Genomic DNA, 19,309 nt, shown 5'->3' on the forward strand with positions numbered 1-19,309 from the left:
GCATAGATTAGGAAAAGGGTACAAAGTAATATCCAAGTGTTTAGATATCCCAGTAAGCACAGTTGGATCAATAATCAGGAAGTGAAAGCTGCATCACACCACCCAGGCACTGCCAAGAAAAGGCCATCAAAACTCAGCGCTTGAATAAGGAGACTTGTGAGAGAAGTCACAGAGGCCAACAATCACTGAAAGAGCTACAGAGTTCAGTGCCTGGATGTGGAGTAGTGGTGCACCAGTCAACCATATCAAGAGCTCTGCATAACAGTGGCCTGTATGGGAGGGTGGCAAGAAAGAAGCCATTACTCAAAAAGAACCATCTGAAAGCACGTCTGGAGTTTGCCAGAAAGCATGTGGGTGCCCCATCTGCAATGTGGGAAACTGTTTTGTGGTCAGATGAGACCAAGTTAGAGCTTTTTGGCTAAAACTCAAAAGCGCTATGTGTGGCGCAAACCTAACACTGCCCATGCCTCAAGACACACCATCCCTACAGTGAAGCATGGTGGTGGCAGCATCATGCTGTGGGGATGCTTCTCTTTGTTGTGTAAATTTGTATAAACGTATATTAGCAGAGAATGTCAACGGTCTGAAATGCGTGTGTGTGTTTACCTAAGTAGCAGGCTTTTACCCTTCATTGAGATCACTGAGACTTAAAAGTTAATAAAATAGGAAAAGCTACTTTATTTATAGAAATACATAGTAGATAGAAAGGCATACCTAGTTCTAACTAAGTTGGAGGCGCAACGCCCAGATTTGGGAGTTGCCCTCATGGCTCAGGAGAGAGAGAGCAGAGACAAAGGTGTCTCCTCTCTCTCGGGCAGTCAAAGAAGAGAAGAGAGGAAAGGGTGGAAGGAGGAGGGGCAGATAAGCTTCCCTAAGACATATCAGTCTAACGACAGAAGGAACTAATTCAGAGCATCACAGATAAAGGTAATCAAGCCTATCTATCTGAAGGACCCTAACTCTTATCTCCCTTCTGGAACATAAACAAAAGAACAAAACAGGAGTTGCTCTTGCCCCACTTCCAACACTCATCAGCAGGGACTGGGCAACTTGTTAAAATTGAAGGATGAATGGATGGAGCAAAATACAGGGAAATACTGCAGAGAATCTGCTTCAGTCCACTAAAAAACTGAAGCTTGGGAGGAAATTCACTTTTCAGCAGGACAATGATCCCAAGCACAAGGCCGAAGCAACATTGGAGTGGCTCAAGAACAAAAAGGTGAATGTCCTTCAATGGCCCAGTCAAAATCCTGATCTCAATCCCATTGCGAATCTGTGGTGCTCTAACCAACCTGAATGACCTGGAGCAAATCTGCCCAGAAGAATGGGCCAAAATCCCTCTGACACTGTGCAAAGCCGATACATACCTACCCCAAAAGACTTAAAGCTGTTATTGCAGCAAATGATGGCTCTAGAAAATATTAATGTGTGGAGGTTGGAAACTTATGCGAGCAACATATTTCAGGGTTTTTTTCTTATAAACATTTCCCAACATAAAACCAGTGTCACCTTACAATAATTGATTTTGAGTTTCAGTGTTTCAAAATATCATACAGAATGAGATTACAATGTGCCATTTGTAATTCAGTAATATGAGAGCATTGGTCAGGGGTCTGATTACTTTTACAAGGCACTGTATAATCAAAGCCACATAAATAAATCATAATGTTATGAAGAGTGACTTTTTTTTTGTCCAAACAAGTGATTTAGAAAGCAGGTATAATCGGTTGTAAGGTTATGGCTTTTGGCAGGACTTTCTTGAGAAAGGGGCACCATTATGAAGAAATTTGATCTTTATTCTCATAACTCTCACTTTGACTCAAATGGGAGTCTCCAGAAGATTTCAGGAGATAATGGAGAGTCTGGGAGAATGGGCTTCCTAAGATATACTGGGTTTGGACTATGCAGGGCTTCATAGGAAGTAACCATCATCTTGAATTGGGCTGAGCCACATTATTTTTACTGGTGACAGGTTCTGAACTGTGTTCAAGGTTAGTTCCAAATACAGCGTGTTAGAGTAGCTGATCCTTGAGTTTTCCAAGACACGGATGGCAGTTAGTAGATCCTTATCAGGTGTAGCTAAGAAAAATAATTCCTTGTCACTGCTGCTGCCTAAGCTTCTAGGAGCCAGCAATCCATCAATACATGCATCCTGATCTCCATTGCCCCTATCTTTCCTAAATTCAGTTTGTAAGCCCTGATTCAGCCCACTATGATGCTGGGCCAGGCACTGGTTTTAAAAAGGCGGCAATATATCATGATCTGATGAACACAGAGTATGGTGCCATGATGCTATACTCCAGATTTCTTCCAGCAAATATTAATAGTACTGGTAATGGAATACTTGTTTGAGGCACCGCTAAATAATAGTAATAGTTTGATTTATTAGTTGCTTGCTACATAGAGTCTCTATTCTCATGGAATAGAACAATAGTTACTATATACTGCTCACTGTTGGTAATTGATGCTCTCCCTTTGTATACCAGCTCATGTTCCGAACTGATGTTTAACTGAGGGCTTCTTTGTACATTTGTAGATTTAGAGCTGTCCCCAAGACAAACCATGTGGTGGAAGTAATGACATATCCACTGCTTACAGCAGCAGTTTGCATATGTAAAGCTACATTTTTATAATATTTATTGCATATCTTTGTCAGGTGGTTGCAACTTTACCTGTTGCTGTGTGGCATCAGATTTTGCTTTCACCACATGAAGGCAATTTACAAAACTTGGCCAGGCTCTGAAAGAACTCGTAAGAAGATGCTTTGGGCAATTGAGATTAAGACTGTTACCTGAAAACCATAAAAGTTGTTATGATAGGTTTAAATATTGTAAGTACCATGTAACCACCAAAGAAATGTTTTTGAATTAGCTTTGTACTTTTTCTGACACTGAACTTTCACAACAAAGGTACACATTTTAAGGAAAGCCTTAAAGTACACACTTGCTATTACAATATCTCACAACATTGTTTGTATCACTGTTACTTTATTTTGAAAATTCCTTTTATATAGGCCTCTTCTGAAATGCAGGCTGAGATACCAATAGAGGAGCAACCTATTAAGCCTACTCCAGCTGTAATAATAAAGCCACCAATCTTGTTTCGGAAACCTACGCCAACAACCACCCCAACAACCAAGCCAGCTGCTACAATAGCAAAGCCTTCTGTCCCAGCGATAAGACCACCTGTTCCAGCTGCAAAGACCCCTCTCCCAGCAGCAAAGATACCTGCTCCACCCACACAGCCAAGTACTTCAATTCCAGTTCCTGTTTCAACTGCAGCAGCCACTCAGATTCCAGTTCCTGTGGCAAAATCATCACCTGCCATGAACCAAGAGCGCTGGGATGAGGATTCTTTCCAGGGACTTTGGGATAGCAGTGAAGATAAAGAGTTAAAATCAGAGTATGACTTACCTATGCCAGATCCCCCATTACCTTTATCAGGAGTCCCAACATCCCTTGCATCGGGTATGACACAACTTTCCAAGCCACCAATTATTCATCAGACTGTTGACTACGGTCATGGACACAGCCATGGTCAAGGTGAATTCACTTAATCTTATTAATGCTGATTAACACAGTAGTTATGCCTGTAACTTAAAGAAAATTAGCCAGTGCTGTTGTTATCATTTGAGTGTGCTGGATTACATTCCATGTATTAAAAATGAAGCCTTTAGGGCACCTTTACATCGATATGTAACAGGGAAATTGGATGTTTGATTCCCCTATCCTTCAGTCTTCTAGTTGGCTGTGAGCTATTGTGAGAAAGGGTTCTTTATTCCTTACTTTAGAGAATGCAGCCTAGAGGATGTGTATTACGAGGTGACTTATAAATACTAATAAATAATAATACTTTGGACCCTGTAAATAATAGAATACCAACTTGCAGCCTCTACTGATGGTTAGCTTAAAGTTGCCATTTTACTGCAAGAATATGATTTAAAGAGAAAGATCCACAAGACATTGGTTGTTATTTAACAGTTCATAAGCCGATCACGTGTCTGAATGATTCACCAATCCCAGTAGCTACAGCACTGTTTTAGCCAGTGCTAAAACATTTGAGGCTTTTTAGTTCAGAGAAAAGGTGACATGGTGAAAGTTTATTAACACAGATTGACCTTGGCATGATTGAGCAAGGCACTTCTTATGCTTCTTAATACTCATTTATTATGATGCTTTTGTTAAGATGAAATGCTCATTTGCCAGGTTGACGCTGTACCATAACCCTTCGTACTGATCCACCCACCCAGTCTCTCCATAGAAACACAATTTGGTTAGGTGTGGGGGTACCCAGTCAAAACCAGGCTTATGTTTTTGTGTGTCTACTGAAGATACCTTATTGGCATCCGCTGTTTGGTTTTTTTATATTAGACATGAATGAGTTGCAGCGTTGCTAAGGAATTTTTCTCCCCATGGAGAGTTTCTCATGAGAGCTTTAGCTAGGGGGTGCCTGTTTTTAATTTAATTACAGATTTGTAAGTAATGCAAAATACAGAATCTTTGTGCTAAGTGCAATTTGTTGACCTAAGCAGTTGATAGCTCATTAAAAAACAAGCAGGTTCCTGTTACTGTCTTTATTAGAGAAAGGACACGCATTGGTTGGTTGGTTTAGTTTGGTTTATGTTATTTATATTATTCTGTCACCTTTCCACAGTGGGCTGTGGTCAACAACAAACTTCAACTTACAGACTTATAACATATGTCCACTTTGGGACATGGCGGTAGAGACCAGTTTAGAAAATATAGCACATTCAAATAGACAAAAATCAACAATTTAGCAGAGGGGTTATCATGGCACCTGCAAAGGCCTTCAATGATCCCCCTGGCATGTAACTCAAAAACTGAGCTTTCATTAAAAAAAATATCTAGCCCTCCTGGAAGGAAAGTTATGGAGCAAAATGTGCAGGTACCCTTCTAAGCAACACGTTTGAAATGAGCCAGCCTAACTGCTCCTGCCTGCTAGTGTTAGTAGCCAATGAGTGAAGTCAGAACTGTGAATGATAAGTGAGTTGTTAGAACACCAGGCAATAGCAATCCCTAGGGTCCTAAAGGGCTGCTTCCCCCCTTCCCTTTTACTGCACTTTTACTGCTTCTGTTTTTTCCCCTAGTCTTTGCAATCTCCATAGTTTGCCCTTCGTTTTTTCCCTAGCAAACAGGATGCAACTTTCCTGTACATGGTTCTCCTGAGATCAGGAAGTTATTTACTGCAAATACTACTACACAATAAGTATGGGTGAATGTTAAAGAATCCTCCTCCCTCCAAAAGGCAAATGTAAAAACTTTACAAAGAGATTTAGGCATGTCTCCTGCTTTGCAAGAGCTAAATACTAGGCTCTCATTAGGAATTCACAGTATATTTAATTTACAGTGCAATGGTATATATGTCTACTCAGAAGTAAGCCTCTTTGTATTTAATGGGGCTTAATTCCAGGTAAGTGGGTACAGGATGGCAGGTTTTGGTGTAGGTTGGTTCTGAGGGAAAACAGAGTTCTGTATGGTAGGCAGAAATTCAAGAGGTCAAGCCTTTTCTAGTATGGAAATACAGTGTTGGGGAAAGCTTCATCATAGCTACTTTCTAATTTTGTGTTATGCTGCACTTCCATGTCAGCCATTTTGTGACTCGTGTCGCCAGCACTCTGTCAAATTTGAAATGTGTCCTCTGGTCCAAAAAAGTTGGCAACCCCTGATTTAGCACATAATAAATGCCTGGCTTTAATACAATTGGGGAGGGGTGTCTTCTTGCCAGGCTAGATGGTTTGCAGCAGGCTCCCTCATCTCTTCTCCAGTGGAGGCTGACAGTGGCCAAGGGGAAATGCTAGGGAGGGCTGTGATAGTGTCAAATCCCCCAACTTCCAAGAAGTTCAAGCTGCTAGTGCTAGTCTCACTGCATATGTCGAAAGATGGTCTCTGAGGCAATCTCTCTAATTTTATTACCAATTTGTATTTAACAGATTTAACCAGTAAAGGTGGACAAATAACTTATGGGGAGAGGATACCTCTACGTACAGAAGCTCCTCATGAGAGGCAGTCCTTTTCAAAAGGTGGGTGTGTCTTTGGTGTCTCTGAGATGTCTTTTATAAAAAGAAAACAGGTATCAGTTTGATATTTGGTAGGTTTCTAGTTAAATAAATATATTCCATTTCTAACAAGGTGACTTTCCCCATGTTTTGAATTTTTGTTTGGGTTAGCTGCTCTAGATATTATGGAGAACAGCCGCCTTCCTCAACCTGATGTCCTCTGGATGTTTTCATTTACAATTCCCATAATCTGTGACTATCTGTCATGCTATCTGGAGCTGATGGTAGTTGAGGGCACTAGATTGGGGAAGGCTGATGTAGAACAAGATGGTAAAATTCAAGGCTGTACCACTTCAAACTGCAGGTGGACTAAAATGCTTCCTAATATAAAAAGCTCCCTGCACATAGAAAACTAGCACATTTGAGAGAGAGGTTTAGGATAGGCTTCTCTCTGATGCAGTAGGGGTTTTTTTTCCTTGAAGGGCATGTTTAAAATGAAGGAGCATTGAAAAATGCAATTCCTACCTATAGGCTAAAGTGGTTCAGCCTAAGAAATCTGCCACTTGATGCTACTACATCATTCCGTATAACTATAGAAGAACTAAGATGCTTTTGGCTTCTTTTTCCAGAACATCAGGGCCAACGAGATCGATACATCAGGGAAAGAGAGACTTATTTTGAGCGACAAAATAATACCAATACAGATCACAGAGATTTCAGGAGAGAGCGAGAGCCATACCGGGATCGTATTTCTGGAGATCATGAGCGGGAAAGATTTGACAAAGAACGCTACCAACGAGAAGACAGGTATGCCATGTACGGGGAATAATTTCAATACAAAAGTGTCACTTCATACTGGTTGTTGTCTAGAGTTCTTACACTCTGTTTTGTTTGTGAGCAATAGTCTTCAAACTGTTTTCTGCAGGATTTTTATACATGAGTGTCATGTTCTACCTCCACTGTTGAGCGCAGTATGTCTTTGTATATTAATTGCTGGGAATCACAAGCAGAGAAAGTATTCTATTCAAGTTGTGCTTGTGAGCTTCTCCAAGGCATCTGGTTGGCCACTGTGAGAACAGGAAAGTTTAGATCATACACAATCAAGCATATTAACAAATGCTTATGTAAAGATAGCCTGGTTTAACATAAAGGGTTAGTTTTTAAAAAATCAAGAAAAGAACACTTGTCACAATAATGCCCAGTAAGCAGAAGTCCACATATTTGGCTGGGTAGCCTGCCATTGTTTCAAGTAACAATCAAGGCTTAGTGTTCTTTCATCCTGCTCTAAGAAAAGACAAAGTAAACACTGTCCCAGAGAGGAGTCTTATATAGAGTAATACAGCAGACCTGAGGAGTGGGGGGAGTTATAGCAACTGCTCCTCTCCAACCTTTGACCCTGATGCAGTGGCATAGCACATTATGGGTACTATTTTGAAAGAGGTGCACTCTACTTGTTGCTGGTACCTTTTTAAAAACATTTCTCTTTCATGGCACGATATACTATAGGATTTCCTTTCTGGTTGCCAGACTTAAATTTCTGGTTGCCTGTATTTGTGTTGGGCTCCTGTAAAAACTTGTATCAAAGAGTTAGCTAAACAAATAATGGTTTGTATTCATTACTACTGCAGTTCTATAGTGACAGAACTGGCCATGGTGACACAAGCCCTAGTCACATCCCATTTGGATTACCATAACACACTGTACTTGGGGCTGCTTTTGAAGAATGTTGGGCAACTTCAGCTGGTCCAAAGAGGTGCAGCCAGACTGTTAGCTGGGAGTGGTTACAGGGAGCATGACTCCCTTCTTACAACAGCTCCACTGGCTACCGGTTTGTTTCCAAGCACAATTAGAAGTGCTGGTTTTGACCTATAAAGCCCTATACGGCTCAGGTCCAGGCTATCTGAAGGACAGTATCTTCCAATACGAGCCTGTCTGAGATCATTGGGGGAGGCCTGTCTCTCGGTCCCACCACCCTTACAGGCACATCTGGTGGGAACATGGGAAAGGGCCTTTTCGGTGGCTGCCCCTAGGCTCTGGAATTCCCTGCTTAGGAAATTTAGACTGGCTCCCTCCCTGCTGTCCTTCCATTGGCAGGTGAAAACTTTTCTATTCCAACCGACTTTTGTGAGCTGACTGCAAGAGCTATTAATAGGATGCTGTTTCACTGATGTTTATTTTGCGTTTTTTAATCACAATGTTTTAAATGGTTTTAATTCTGTAGATAGTTTAATTACATTTTAATTATAACTTCCTGTGTGTTGCACTTAAATACATTTTTAATTGTATTTGTCTTCATTTTTGTAAGCCACCTTGAGTCCCAGTTCTCGGGAAAAGGTGCAATATAAACGAATTAAATACTGTAAATAAATAAACTGCCACGCTCTGCCTATCTTGGAACATGTTGGAGCATATTTAAAAGGAAAGGAGAAGTGCAGCTATGCTTAGTTTATGAGAGAGTCTCATGTACATTTTTGTTAAACATGCAATGTTCTGAGAGATCATGTGGGATGTGTTACAAAATCCTGTCTCCAATTAGCAGGCCGTCTCCTTCAAGAGCTCAGTCTTACCGTGACAAAGACCATCCAAACTCAAGAAGGGGAGGATTTGAAAGACAAACGTATGAGAGAAAACCTGATCGTCCTCCCTATGATCATGGGCCTCCCATGTTTGGAGGTATAATTTTTCAATCTTGGAGAAATATTAGAACATTGGGATCTTAGAATGAGCTTGCTTGCTTGCTCCTTTATCATTAAGGATAAAAATATTAGCAATTATTGAAGGTGTCTTTAAATTATTTGACCCTTCTTGATTCAAAAAGAGTAGTTTTAAGAATAATTATATTTACATTACAGTGTCATAGTTTTTTTTATGTGAATTGACCTGGGCAATATAGAAAAATCCATAATAAATAAAGAATTCAGTTCTATCTGTTTGATCAGTAATATCAGTAAGATCCATTTTCTGATTTAAGAGCTAGAAAATTCTGTGATATAATCCTATGCCAGGGATGGGGATCCTGTGGCCTTCCAGATGCTGTTGGACTACAACTCCCATCATCCCTGACTATTGGCCATGCTGGCTGAGGTTGATGGGAGTCTGAGGTCATTAACATCTAGAGGGCCATAAGTTTCCCCTCCCTGCCCTATGCAGTAACTATGAAGTTTGAGGCTTTTAATATTTTCAGTATATAAAGCCATTGCATCTACTGAATAAATATTAGATTGCATCCAGTGTGCTGTACTGCTCATGCAGCAGATTTCCATTTGTACAATAGAACTTCCCCCATCTTCTCCTCTACAGCCCCCTATGCACCCTCAAAATCTTCTGCAGAGGATCTCCCAACCCCCAGCCCATTATAATTATGTACAGCGTAATCCCATGCATGTTTACTCAAAAGGCTTGAAGGGAAAAGATTCTTCATTTCATTCTTGTTTTTATTGCACTTTGCCATCTTTTGGTGGTTCTTTTGTAGTTTATAAACTTTTAAAATTAATTAATGAAATGTACAGATTCATAAGTAAATTGCCAGCGAAACATATTGGAAGCAGAAATGGAAATCTCTTGGGAACAAATGGTCTCTTCAATCAGTGCAGATTTTTATTGAATGCTTTTCTTCTTGTGTGAACCTCATGTTAAGGTGACAGAAGAAATTACCCTGAAGATAGAATGCCCATATCTGCCCCATCATTACCCCGACAACCACCACCTGCTCCACGTGTAGAGAGGAAACCTGAGTCCAAAAACGTGGATGACATACTGAAGCCCCCTGGAAGGGAGAGCAGACCAGAGAGGGTGAGTATTGTGAATGTTTTCTTAAGACAACAAAATGCATGAGAAATAAGTACTTCAGCGAATGTTTATGTAATGTATAATCTTCCAAAGCAGATTCCCATGCCTTCCAAAGTATAGCTATTCTGTGAATCTCAAAAAAGAAAACAGATTAGAAGTCTGTGAAGCTATTTAATAAATTTGGGTGCAGTTCTGCTCTCCAAGTGCAGCTTCTGCACTCAGCCTAATTCCCCCTCCCCTTGTTTGCTACCTGTGTAGGTGGTGTGATGGTGAAAGTAGGCCTCGCATAGCGGCTACCATGGCTGATTGGCAAGCAAGGGAAATAGATGGCTGGTCTAGCATATGCCCTTCCCATCCCACACACTGCTAAAGGTGGTGATTCTTTCTGCGGTTGCAAAATGTAATGTCACAGCTTTTTTTTAGCAGCTGCCTGTGAATGAAAAATGAAGTTGCTGGATTTTGCATTCTTTGCCCTCAAGGATGAATAGGATTCAACTCAAACCTGCTTGTGAATTTCACCCTTTCTCTTGTGCTAATGGCTCTATCACTTCCTAAGTCTGGGGAAGTGGCTGAACTTAAGCACCCAGAACTATATACATTCTAAATAGTTTTCCATAATTTTCTTAAATAGTATTACTTGAGCTACTGAAATTGGACTCTCTTTTCACAGGGTTAAGATTGATACAGGGGTTTTGAGGTGTTATGCCAAGTTAAAATAGAAATCTGGTCTGCAGTTACCATGGTAAAGCTGCAGAGTTGGTTTCATTTTGTGAGTCCTTATTCAAGGGTTTACAAGGAGTTGACCTTGCCTGTTCGTATGCTGAAAATTATTTTGTCTGCTCTATACTCATTATTCAGCTCAGTAGGTGTCTGGTCTTTCATTTATGTTCTCTTTGTTTTAGATTGTCATTATTATGAGAGGACTGCCAGGCAGTGGAAAGACTCATGTTGCTAAGCTCATCAGGGTGAGTGGATAACCAGCAGCTTTCTTTATGTCCTTAATCTGTGCTGAAGAGTAGAACTCGGTTGCATTTTGGTCCCTGTATGCACAGTTTTCTTTCTTTATCCATTCAGAGCACAAAAGGAAATGGTTTTTATACATAGGAACATAAGAGTCTGCTGGATCAGGCTAATCCAGTATCCTGTTCTCACAGTGGCCAACCAGTTGCTCATGGGAAACCCACAAGCAGGACCTGAGTGCAAAATGCATGCTCCCCTTCTGTGGTTTCCATCAACTGGTATTTGGAAGCATACTGCCTCTGCCTATGGAGGTGGAGTGTAGCCATCATAGCTAGTAGCCATTGATAGCCTTTTTGTCCATGAATTAGTTGAATTCTCTTTTAAATCCATCCATATTGGTGGCCATTGCTGCCTCTTGTTGGAGCACATTCCATATGTACTGTGTAAAGAAGTATTTTCTTTTGTGTGTCCTGAATCTTCCAACATTCAGCTTCATTGGATGTCCATAGGTGCTAGTGTTATGAGTGAGGGAGAAAAACTTTTCTCTATCCACTTTCTCCATGCCATGCATAATTTTATACACTTCTATCATGCCACCTCTTACTAGCCTTCTCTGTAAACTAAAAAGCACCAAATGCTGCAGCCTTTCCTCATAGGGGAGTTATTCCATCCCCTTGATCTTTTCAGTTGGCCTTTTCTGAACCTTTTCCAGCACTACAGTATCCTTTTGAGGTGAGGTGACCAGAACTGTACATGGTATTCCAAATGGAGCTGCACCATAGATTTATCTAACGGCATTATGATATCAGCAGTTTTGCTTTCAATACCTTTCCTAATGATTCCTAGCATGGATTTTGCCTTTTTCACAGCCCCTGCGTGCTAGGTCAACATCTTCATTGAGTTACTGACTACAACTCCAAGGTCTCATTCCTGATCAGTGACTGCCAGTTCATTCCCCATGAGCGTATATGTGAAATTAAGAGTTTTTGCTCTGACATGCATAACTTTACACTTGTTTACATTGAATCGCATTTGCCATTTTACCATCCAGTCCGTCAGTTTGGAGAGCTCCTTTTGGAGCTCTTTGCAATCCCTTTTTGTTTTAACAACCCGGAACAATTCAGTATCATCAGCAAACATGACCACCTCACTGCACACCCCTAACTCTAGATCATTTATGAACAAGTTTAAAAGCACAAGTCCCATTACCATTCCTTGGGGGACTCCACTTTCTACATCCCTCCATTGGGAGAACTGTTCATTTATCTCTACTCTCCTTATAGGAAGCAGATTTTGGATTCAAAGCCATACTGCATGTTATTTACTCAAGTACCTTGGGTGCCCTTTTCTATTACTATAGTATATAGCAACTGGGTTGACTGAAATGAAAATGTGAAAATAGAGTGCTCTCCTACTAACTGTGAGGGGGTTCTAGCTGAGGCTCTGTATGTTCCAAGATGAAGCATTTGCACCAGAAACACAAGCTGTTTTCCTTCATGTTTCCTTCCCAGGATAAGGAAGTTGAATGTGGAGGAGCTGCGCCCAGAGTACTCAGCCTGGATGACTATTTTATTACTGAAATAGAGAAAGAAGAGAGAGACCCAGATACAAAGAAAAGAATTAAAAAGAAGGTACTCTTATGCATGTTTTTGTTCTTGATTAAGTCCTTGGGGTAGATTTAAAGAGTCCCATCTGCATTCATGGGAGGCACTGAGATTCAACAGACTCTCCCCCTAGAGGAAGGGGGAAGGTGATTTTTGGTGATTTTCCCTTTCCCCTGTAACTCTCTATGTTGCTTCTCATGCTGCTTCAGAAGTTCCCCCAGAAGTTCCCCCAGTCCTCTGGAGCAGATTTTTAGAGGATGTTGGGGTTTTTAATGGGACTTCCTCCAACATGTAAGTCTGGATCCAACCTGTTGCAATTGACTTCTTCTCCATAAGGTATGAACCACTGCAGTAGCATTTATGATCACCACAACTATGGGACTATCCTAGGGTATTCTGAGCCTTAAATATGTGGCAGGACGTACACTTTATTTGGTTTTCTTGTGTGGACTGAGTGATGATGATCTGGGAGCAGGGAAGGTGTCAACAGCAGTGTTCGCATTATTTGGTAGGGTTTAGTCTTTTGGCATTTTCCATTGTCTACAGTGATGAGATGCCAGTTCAGTTGGTCAGTCTCAGTGCCTAAATGGGATTTGGATGACTCTGAGGGATTTTCCTGCTGATATGACTGATATTCCTGTTGGCTTCCTGTATGCTCTCTGGAACCTGCTGATGGCTTGGAATCTGAATACAGTTGCTGATATTGGAGATGAGAACCAGATCAGCTCCCTGGTTTTCCAGTGAGCTCATGGCAATAATATATTTTGCCGCCCTGGGCTCCTGCTGGGAGGAAGGGTGGGATATAAATCAAATAATAAATAAATATATTTATCCATCCAGCATCTCCTAACTATCACTGAGCAATCAGGGAGAGCTACCCATTGCTGGCAAACTCTGAACATTTTGCTAGAGCCATCAGCAGGCCTCCTGTTGTAGCATTTCACCAGCCTCCTAATTTGCACAGACTGTTAGTGAGAGCTGTGCTTAAGCCACCTATCACCAATCCTGGGTCTCATCCTTGTCACTCCAAATGCTGTATCACCTGTGTGTACCTCGAGACAGCTACTTTTACAAGTACTAGGACAGGCAGGATATCTTACATCAAACAGAACATCACCTGCAGGTCCTGCAATATAATCTTTGTCATCGAATGCAAAAGACCAGGATGTCATATCCAGTACGTAGGAAAAACCACAACTGACCTACACACATGCTCCAGAAACCACAAATCGGCAATCTTAACCAAAAAAGTGGAGCAACCAGTTGCAAAACATTTCAACATTGAGGGTCACAGCCTGTTGGACTTTTCTATAACAGCTATAGAGATGCCAACAGATCCAGCAGCATTGACTAAAAGGGAGAACTTTTGGATATACTCTGTGGACACATTGGCACCACATGGCCTGAACCTGGAGGACAGTACCAGCTTCTGCAAATGAAGCCCCTCAAAGCTCTATAACTGCCACCTTGGTAATAGTATTTGTATGTTAGCAGCTGATAAAGGTAGAAGCCAAAACGTTTTGGTATTACAATAAAAACCTCTGTTTTGTTAATCACAATTACGTGTGTGTGTATATATCTATATCTATCTATCTATAGAATATATATATAGAATATAGAATAAATCTGACTGAACTTAGGCTAGAGCCTTCTTGAAACCACTTGGTGGCTTTAATGGAAGCAAAGTTGTCTTAATTGCTTGGTTGAATTGCAGTTCGAAAACATGATGAGCATTTACAGATGTTATTACCAGTATGCTTGCTTCTTGCGCCACTTGGCTGAAAATACCAAGCCAAGATACAGCTAGTTGGATTGAGGAGGTAGTAGTTACTTTACCGAAAGAGTGGATTAACCTAGCCACCTTGACAGTGTCTATTGTGAGGCCCCACTTGAAGAAATCTTCCTTACACCCTAACATTTTTGCAACTATCATTGTTGTTGTTATGTGCCTTCAAGTCGATTACGACTTATGGCGACCCTATGAATCAGCGACCTCCAAGAGCATCCTTCATGAACCACCCTGTTCAGATCTTGTAAGTTCAGGTCTGTTGCTTCTTTTATGGAATCAATCCATCTCTTGTTTGGCCTTCCTCTTTTTCTACTCCCTGCTGTTTTTCCCAGCATTATTGTCTTTTCTAGTGAATCATGTCTTCTCATTATATGTCCAAAGTATGATAACACAGTTTCATCATTTTAGCTTCTACTGACAGTTCTGGTTTAATTTCTTCTAACACCCAATTATTTGTCTTTTTCACAGTCCATGGTATCCGCAAAGCTCTCTTCCAACACCACATTTCAAATGAGTTGATTTTTCTCTTATCTGCCTTTTTCACTGTCCAACTTTCCCATCCATACATAGAGTTCGGGAATACCATGGTCTGAATGATCCTGACTTTGGTGTTCAGTGATACATCATTGCATTTGAGGACCTTTTCTAGTTCTCTCATAGCTACCCTACCCAGTCCTAGCCTTCTTCTGATTTCTTGACTATTGTCTCCATTTTGGTTAATGACTGTGCCGAGGTATTGTTAATCTTTGACAAGTTCAGGGTCCTCATTGTCAACTGTAAAGTTACATAAATCTTCTGTTGTCATTACTTTAGTCTTCTTGACGTTCAGCTGCAGTCCTGCTTTTGTGCTTTCCTCTTGAACTTTCATCAGCGTTCGTTTCAAATCATTACTGGTTTCTGCTAAGAGTATGGTATCGTCTGCATATCTTAAATTATTGATGTTTCTCCCTCCAATTTTCACACCTCCTTCATCTTGGTCCAATCCTGCTTTCCGTATGATATGTTCTGCGTACAGATTAAACAAATAGGGTGATAAAATACACCCCTGTTCCGATGGGGAACCAATCAGTTTCTCCATATTCTGTCCTTACAATAGCCTCTTGTGCAGAGTATAGGTTGCGCATCAGGACAATCAGATGGTGTGGCACCCCCATTTCTTTTAAAGCATTCCATAGTTTTTCATGATCTACACAATCAAAGGCTTTGTTGTAGTCTATAAAGCATAGGGTGATTTTCTTCTGAAATTCCTTGCTCCGTTCCATTATCCAACGTATGTTTGTGATATGATCTCTGGTGCCTCTTCCCTTTCTAAATCCAGCTTGGATGTCTGCAACTATCAGCCAGTGTTAAATCTTATCGTTTTGGGCAGAGTGTTGGAGCATGTGATGCTGGCCCAGCTCCAGGCATTCCTGGAAGATACTGATTTTTTTTAATCCATTCACTATGACTTCCAGACAATTATTTGGACTAAAATTGTTTTAGTCATCCTGCTGAATTATCTACACTGGGAAAGTGGCAGGGGAGTTGATTTTCCTGGGCCTGCCAACAGTTTTTGGTATCATTGGACATGACAGTCTTCAGGATCATCTCTCTGCAATGGAGATCAGGGACATAATAATCCAGTGCTCCTACTACCATCTGCTGGGCAGATTCCAGAATGTGGTGCTGTAGACCTCCTGTTCTGCTCACCAGCAGTTATGCCATTCATTTCCACAAGGTTCTACCTTTTCCTCCATGTTGTTCGACACCTACATGAAATTAGTGGGAGAGATTATCTCGAATGTTGGAGTTAGGTGCCATCAGTATGCAAATGATACTCAGACTCTCACCTTTTCATGTAATCCTCTTGAACCGTATGACTTTCTAGCATATTAATTTATATTTCTGTTGCCTACGGCCATACTACCCTAAACACGCCCGATCTCAGAAGCTAAGCAGGGTCAGGCCTGGTTAGTACTTGGATGGGAGACTGCCTGGGAATACTGGGTGCTGTAGGTTTAGAGGAAGGCAATGATAAACCACCTCTGAATACCTCTTACCATGAAAACCCTTTGAATGTATCCAAAAAGATTCATAGGGTCGCCATAAGTCGTAATCGACTTGAAGGGATACAGTGCTGTATATTGCTGTTAAGTTAGCACCATATGTGTTTGCAGTAGCTGAATTTCAGCTTTTAGAAAGAAGGCTTGTTCTTCTTTGGGCTAACCTCTTTTTCTGGAGCAGGTTTTGGAATATGAATATGAAGCTGATATGGAAGAGATCTACCGTGCCAGCTTATTCAAAACCTTCAAAAAGACTTTGGATGATGGATTTTTTCCCTTTATCATCCTTGATGCCATCAATGACCGAGTACGCCACTTTGAGCAGTTCTGGAGTGCTGCAAAAACAAAAGGTTTTGAGGTAAGCGTTCTTGGATAATCTCTGTGACCATTAGCGCCTCTAAAACAGATTTTCCCTGCCTTTGAACCATAAGCATTAATAGTGGGTCATTGGCAGTCAAGGCAGAGCCAAGTTTAGATATCTGCCAGGTATGAAGACAGTACCATCAAGGAGGCTTTATAGGTGCTGGCTCCAGACTTTTGGTATTACCAAAGGACTGGAACTCAGTGGCAGAGAATAGCATCAGCATCCAGAAAATTTCAGGCTCAGTCCCTGGTATCAGCAAATAGGGCTGGGAAAAGGCTCTTGTCTGAAACCCTGGCAAGCTGCTACCAGTCAGTGCAGACACTTCTTGGCTAGGTGGATTAATTGTCTGCTTTGATGTAAAGCAGCTTCTTATGTTTCTCTTAATGACCTCACTTGAAACGGAGATATTCATCCAAGGGCCTAGGATGCACTGAGGCAGCAGATGAGGATAAGATACAGGCTAGAGGCAGGGTTAGTGAAATTTAAGGGCAAATTCTAAACTAGCTTGTTTCCCAGACAAAGATCCAGGTCTGACTTGGAAGCATATATAGCCAGGCCATGATAGAAAGAATGAACAGATTGGTGAGGGGTGGGGAGAAAGGGAAGCCATGCTGGAACCCAGAGAAGACAATACTGCCCCAGAGTGATGGCTAGTTGTGGAATTCCCTGTCAACAGTGGCCCATATTTTTGTCTTCCTTTCTACCTTCCATGAAAGCTGACGAAAAGCTCTTCTGTTCTGTTGAGCGTTGACTTGCTAGAACTGAACTACTCCTTGATGTAGATGCTGTGGTTTACCGGAGAATTGTTTTGTTCTTGCCATTGTTTGTTTTATAATGTGATTTTATTCTGTGATGTTTGTTGTCGCTTTTATTGTTAACCACTTCAAAAGCATCATTAGAAAAGAGGCATAAAATCCATGAAATGACAGAGGAGCATGAGGATGAAGAGAAATTCCAGTTTGTCCAATGAATCCTGACACTGATCATGCCTTCTTTTAGCCTTGTCTCCTCCATTTAAATGTGCATGCACTACTTCTCCATAATCCGTCAAGCTTACTTTGGAAAATTCTTCTTAAGACATGGATGAAATATTTTTGAGCACATTCTATTTCCCCCCCCCCTGCATTCTAGGTCTATGTAGCTGAAATTACTGCAGACAACCAGACTTGTTGCAAGAGAAATGTCCATGGGCGCAAGCTCAAGGAAATTAATAAGGTAACTGCATAAAGTTATGGAGGCACAGAGATCACTAATATGTTCTCAGAGCTACAGGAATTATTCACTGTTGGGAGAAAAGCAAACCTGACTTTTTTTAAAGTCCTATGTTTGATGATCCTACATTTGTTGTATTTATTTCAGTAGCCAAAGTATTCTTTACCCCTCTTGTCATCATTAGGCCCTGTTCTGATTTGAAAGCGCCTATTGCTGTTACAATACATGCAGTGTAATAATTAAGCCATTACCAGCATTTTGCAGGCATTCTTTTTAACAATTTGGGTTAGATTTGTCTCTTACATCAAAATTCTAATCCAGCTGTACTCAGGGAATGGTTACATTCCTGGCCAAAGACAATATTTTTCTTCAGAATAAATATTATGTTGTAGAAACTGCTTCAGCTCCCGTTTCCTGTTTTCAGATGGCTGATCACTGGGAGACAGCACCCCGTCATATGATACGTTTAGACATTCGTTCTTTGCTACAGGATGCTGCTATTGAAGAGGTGAGGTTTGCAAGAAGCTAACTTATCCATATACATTATTTCTGAAAGAGGTTCCTGTAATTATATGGGCCGGTAACTTTGGATCCTAAAGAGCTTTGTGCTTATCCTGAGTATACTTTAGATACAAACACACATTTCTACACTTAGTATAGGTATAAACAGGTACCTGAAGATATTCATCTGCTCAAGCCTTTTTTATGTTGTCTGCCACTGTAAGAAAACATGTGTACATTTGAGTTGCTTTAAAACAAAGTATGTATGAAGATAAAAGTATCATAATGTAAATTTCATCGGTATTAAATAATGTGTATGAAAGAGAAAAAGAAGTTTCAAATTTTTCATCCATTTCTCAGTTGGGAAATAAAAGAAGAAACGCAGAACAGCTTTGTAGAAAGAGAAATGTTACCTGTATAGTATATCAATATCTTTGAATCCCTAAAAAACATTTTTGTGTCTCTTGTTTGAGCTCAAAGTTAATGCTGCAACATGTCTCACGAACAGGTAAAGCTTAGTTTTCAAATTGTGTGTTGTCTTAGGTGGAGATGGAGGATTTTGATGCAAACATTGAAGACCAGAAAGAAGAGAATAAGAAAGATGCAGAGGAAGAAGAGAGTGAACTGGTAGGAAACACATCAACCAGCCCTATCAACATATTTCTCTTCTTACAGTGCCGAACAGTGATTCTGTCATCACTAAAATCCAAATCCCCTTTCCCTGGCTGCTGCCATTTCCAACAATATGAGATATGTATATTTTAAGAATTTCTTAGCAAAAACTGGATATGTATACTGTTGTATACTATTTCTTAGCAATAACTGGATATGTATACAATATGAGATATGTATACTATTTTAAGAATTTCATAGCAATTTTAGAAATCTTAGTACTAGAGTCATCTTTAGTTGAATCTGGTTAAAGCTCTTATTACATGTTCTGTTAGTAGAAGTTATAATTTAAGCTGGGAACTCAAAGAACTGCAGCTCAGTGCCTTGGAAGAGGTCAGGTTTGAAATGTTTTCTAACATG

At 40.6% G+C, this 19,309-nt stretch overlaps 1 protein-coding gene and 1 pseudogene across 4 annotated transcripts in view; both read left to right on the forward strand.

Annotated features, from left to right (window-relative positions):
• The window catches only part of YLPM1 (YLP motif containing 1), an 82,027-nt gene that overhangs the window by 38,039 nt on the left and 24,679 nt on the right, over positions 1-19,309 (forward strand). For 3 of the 4 annotated variants that reach the window (XM_061611743.1, XM_061611745.1, XM_061611746.1), the window contains 11 exons: positions 3,014-3,542; positions 5,951-6,040; positions 6,646-6,823; positions 8,553-8,689; positions 9,654-9,808; positions 10,708-10,770; positions 12,277-12,396; positions 16,382-16,558; positions 17,696-17,779; positions 18,201-18,284; positions 18,821-18,904. In XM_061611743.1, the coding sequence (XP_061467727.1) occupies positions 3,014-3,542; positions 5,951-6,040; positions 6,646-6,823; positions 8,553-8,689; positions 9,654-9,808; positions 10,708-10,770; positions 12,277-12,396; positions 16,382-16,558; positions 17,696-17,779; positions 18,201-18,284; positions 18,821-18,904 (1,701 nt within the window). The remainder of the gene's footprint in view (positions 1-3,013; positions 3,543-5,950; positions 6,041-6,645; positions 6,824-8,552; positions 8,690-9,653; positions 9,809-10,707; positions 10,771-12,276; positions 12,397-16,381; positions 16,559-17,695; positions 17,780-18,200; positions 18,285-18,820; positions 18,905-19,309) is intronic. The other variant, XM_061611744.1, reaches the window with a different exon arrangement.
• LOC133378552 (5S ribosomal RNA) lies at positions 16,048-16,156 on the forward strand (annotated as a pseudogene).

This window comes from Rhineura floridana, chromosome 2, assembly GCF_030035675.1.
Source record: "Rhineura floridana isolate rRhiFlo1 chromosome 2, rRhiFlo1.hap2, whole genome shotgun sequence".
NCBI lineage: Eukaryota > Metazoa > Chordata > Lepidosauria > Squamata > Rhineuridae > Rhineura > Rhineura floridana.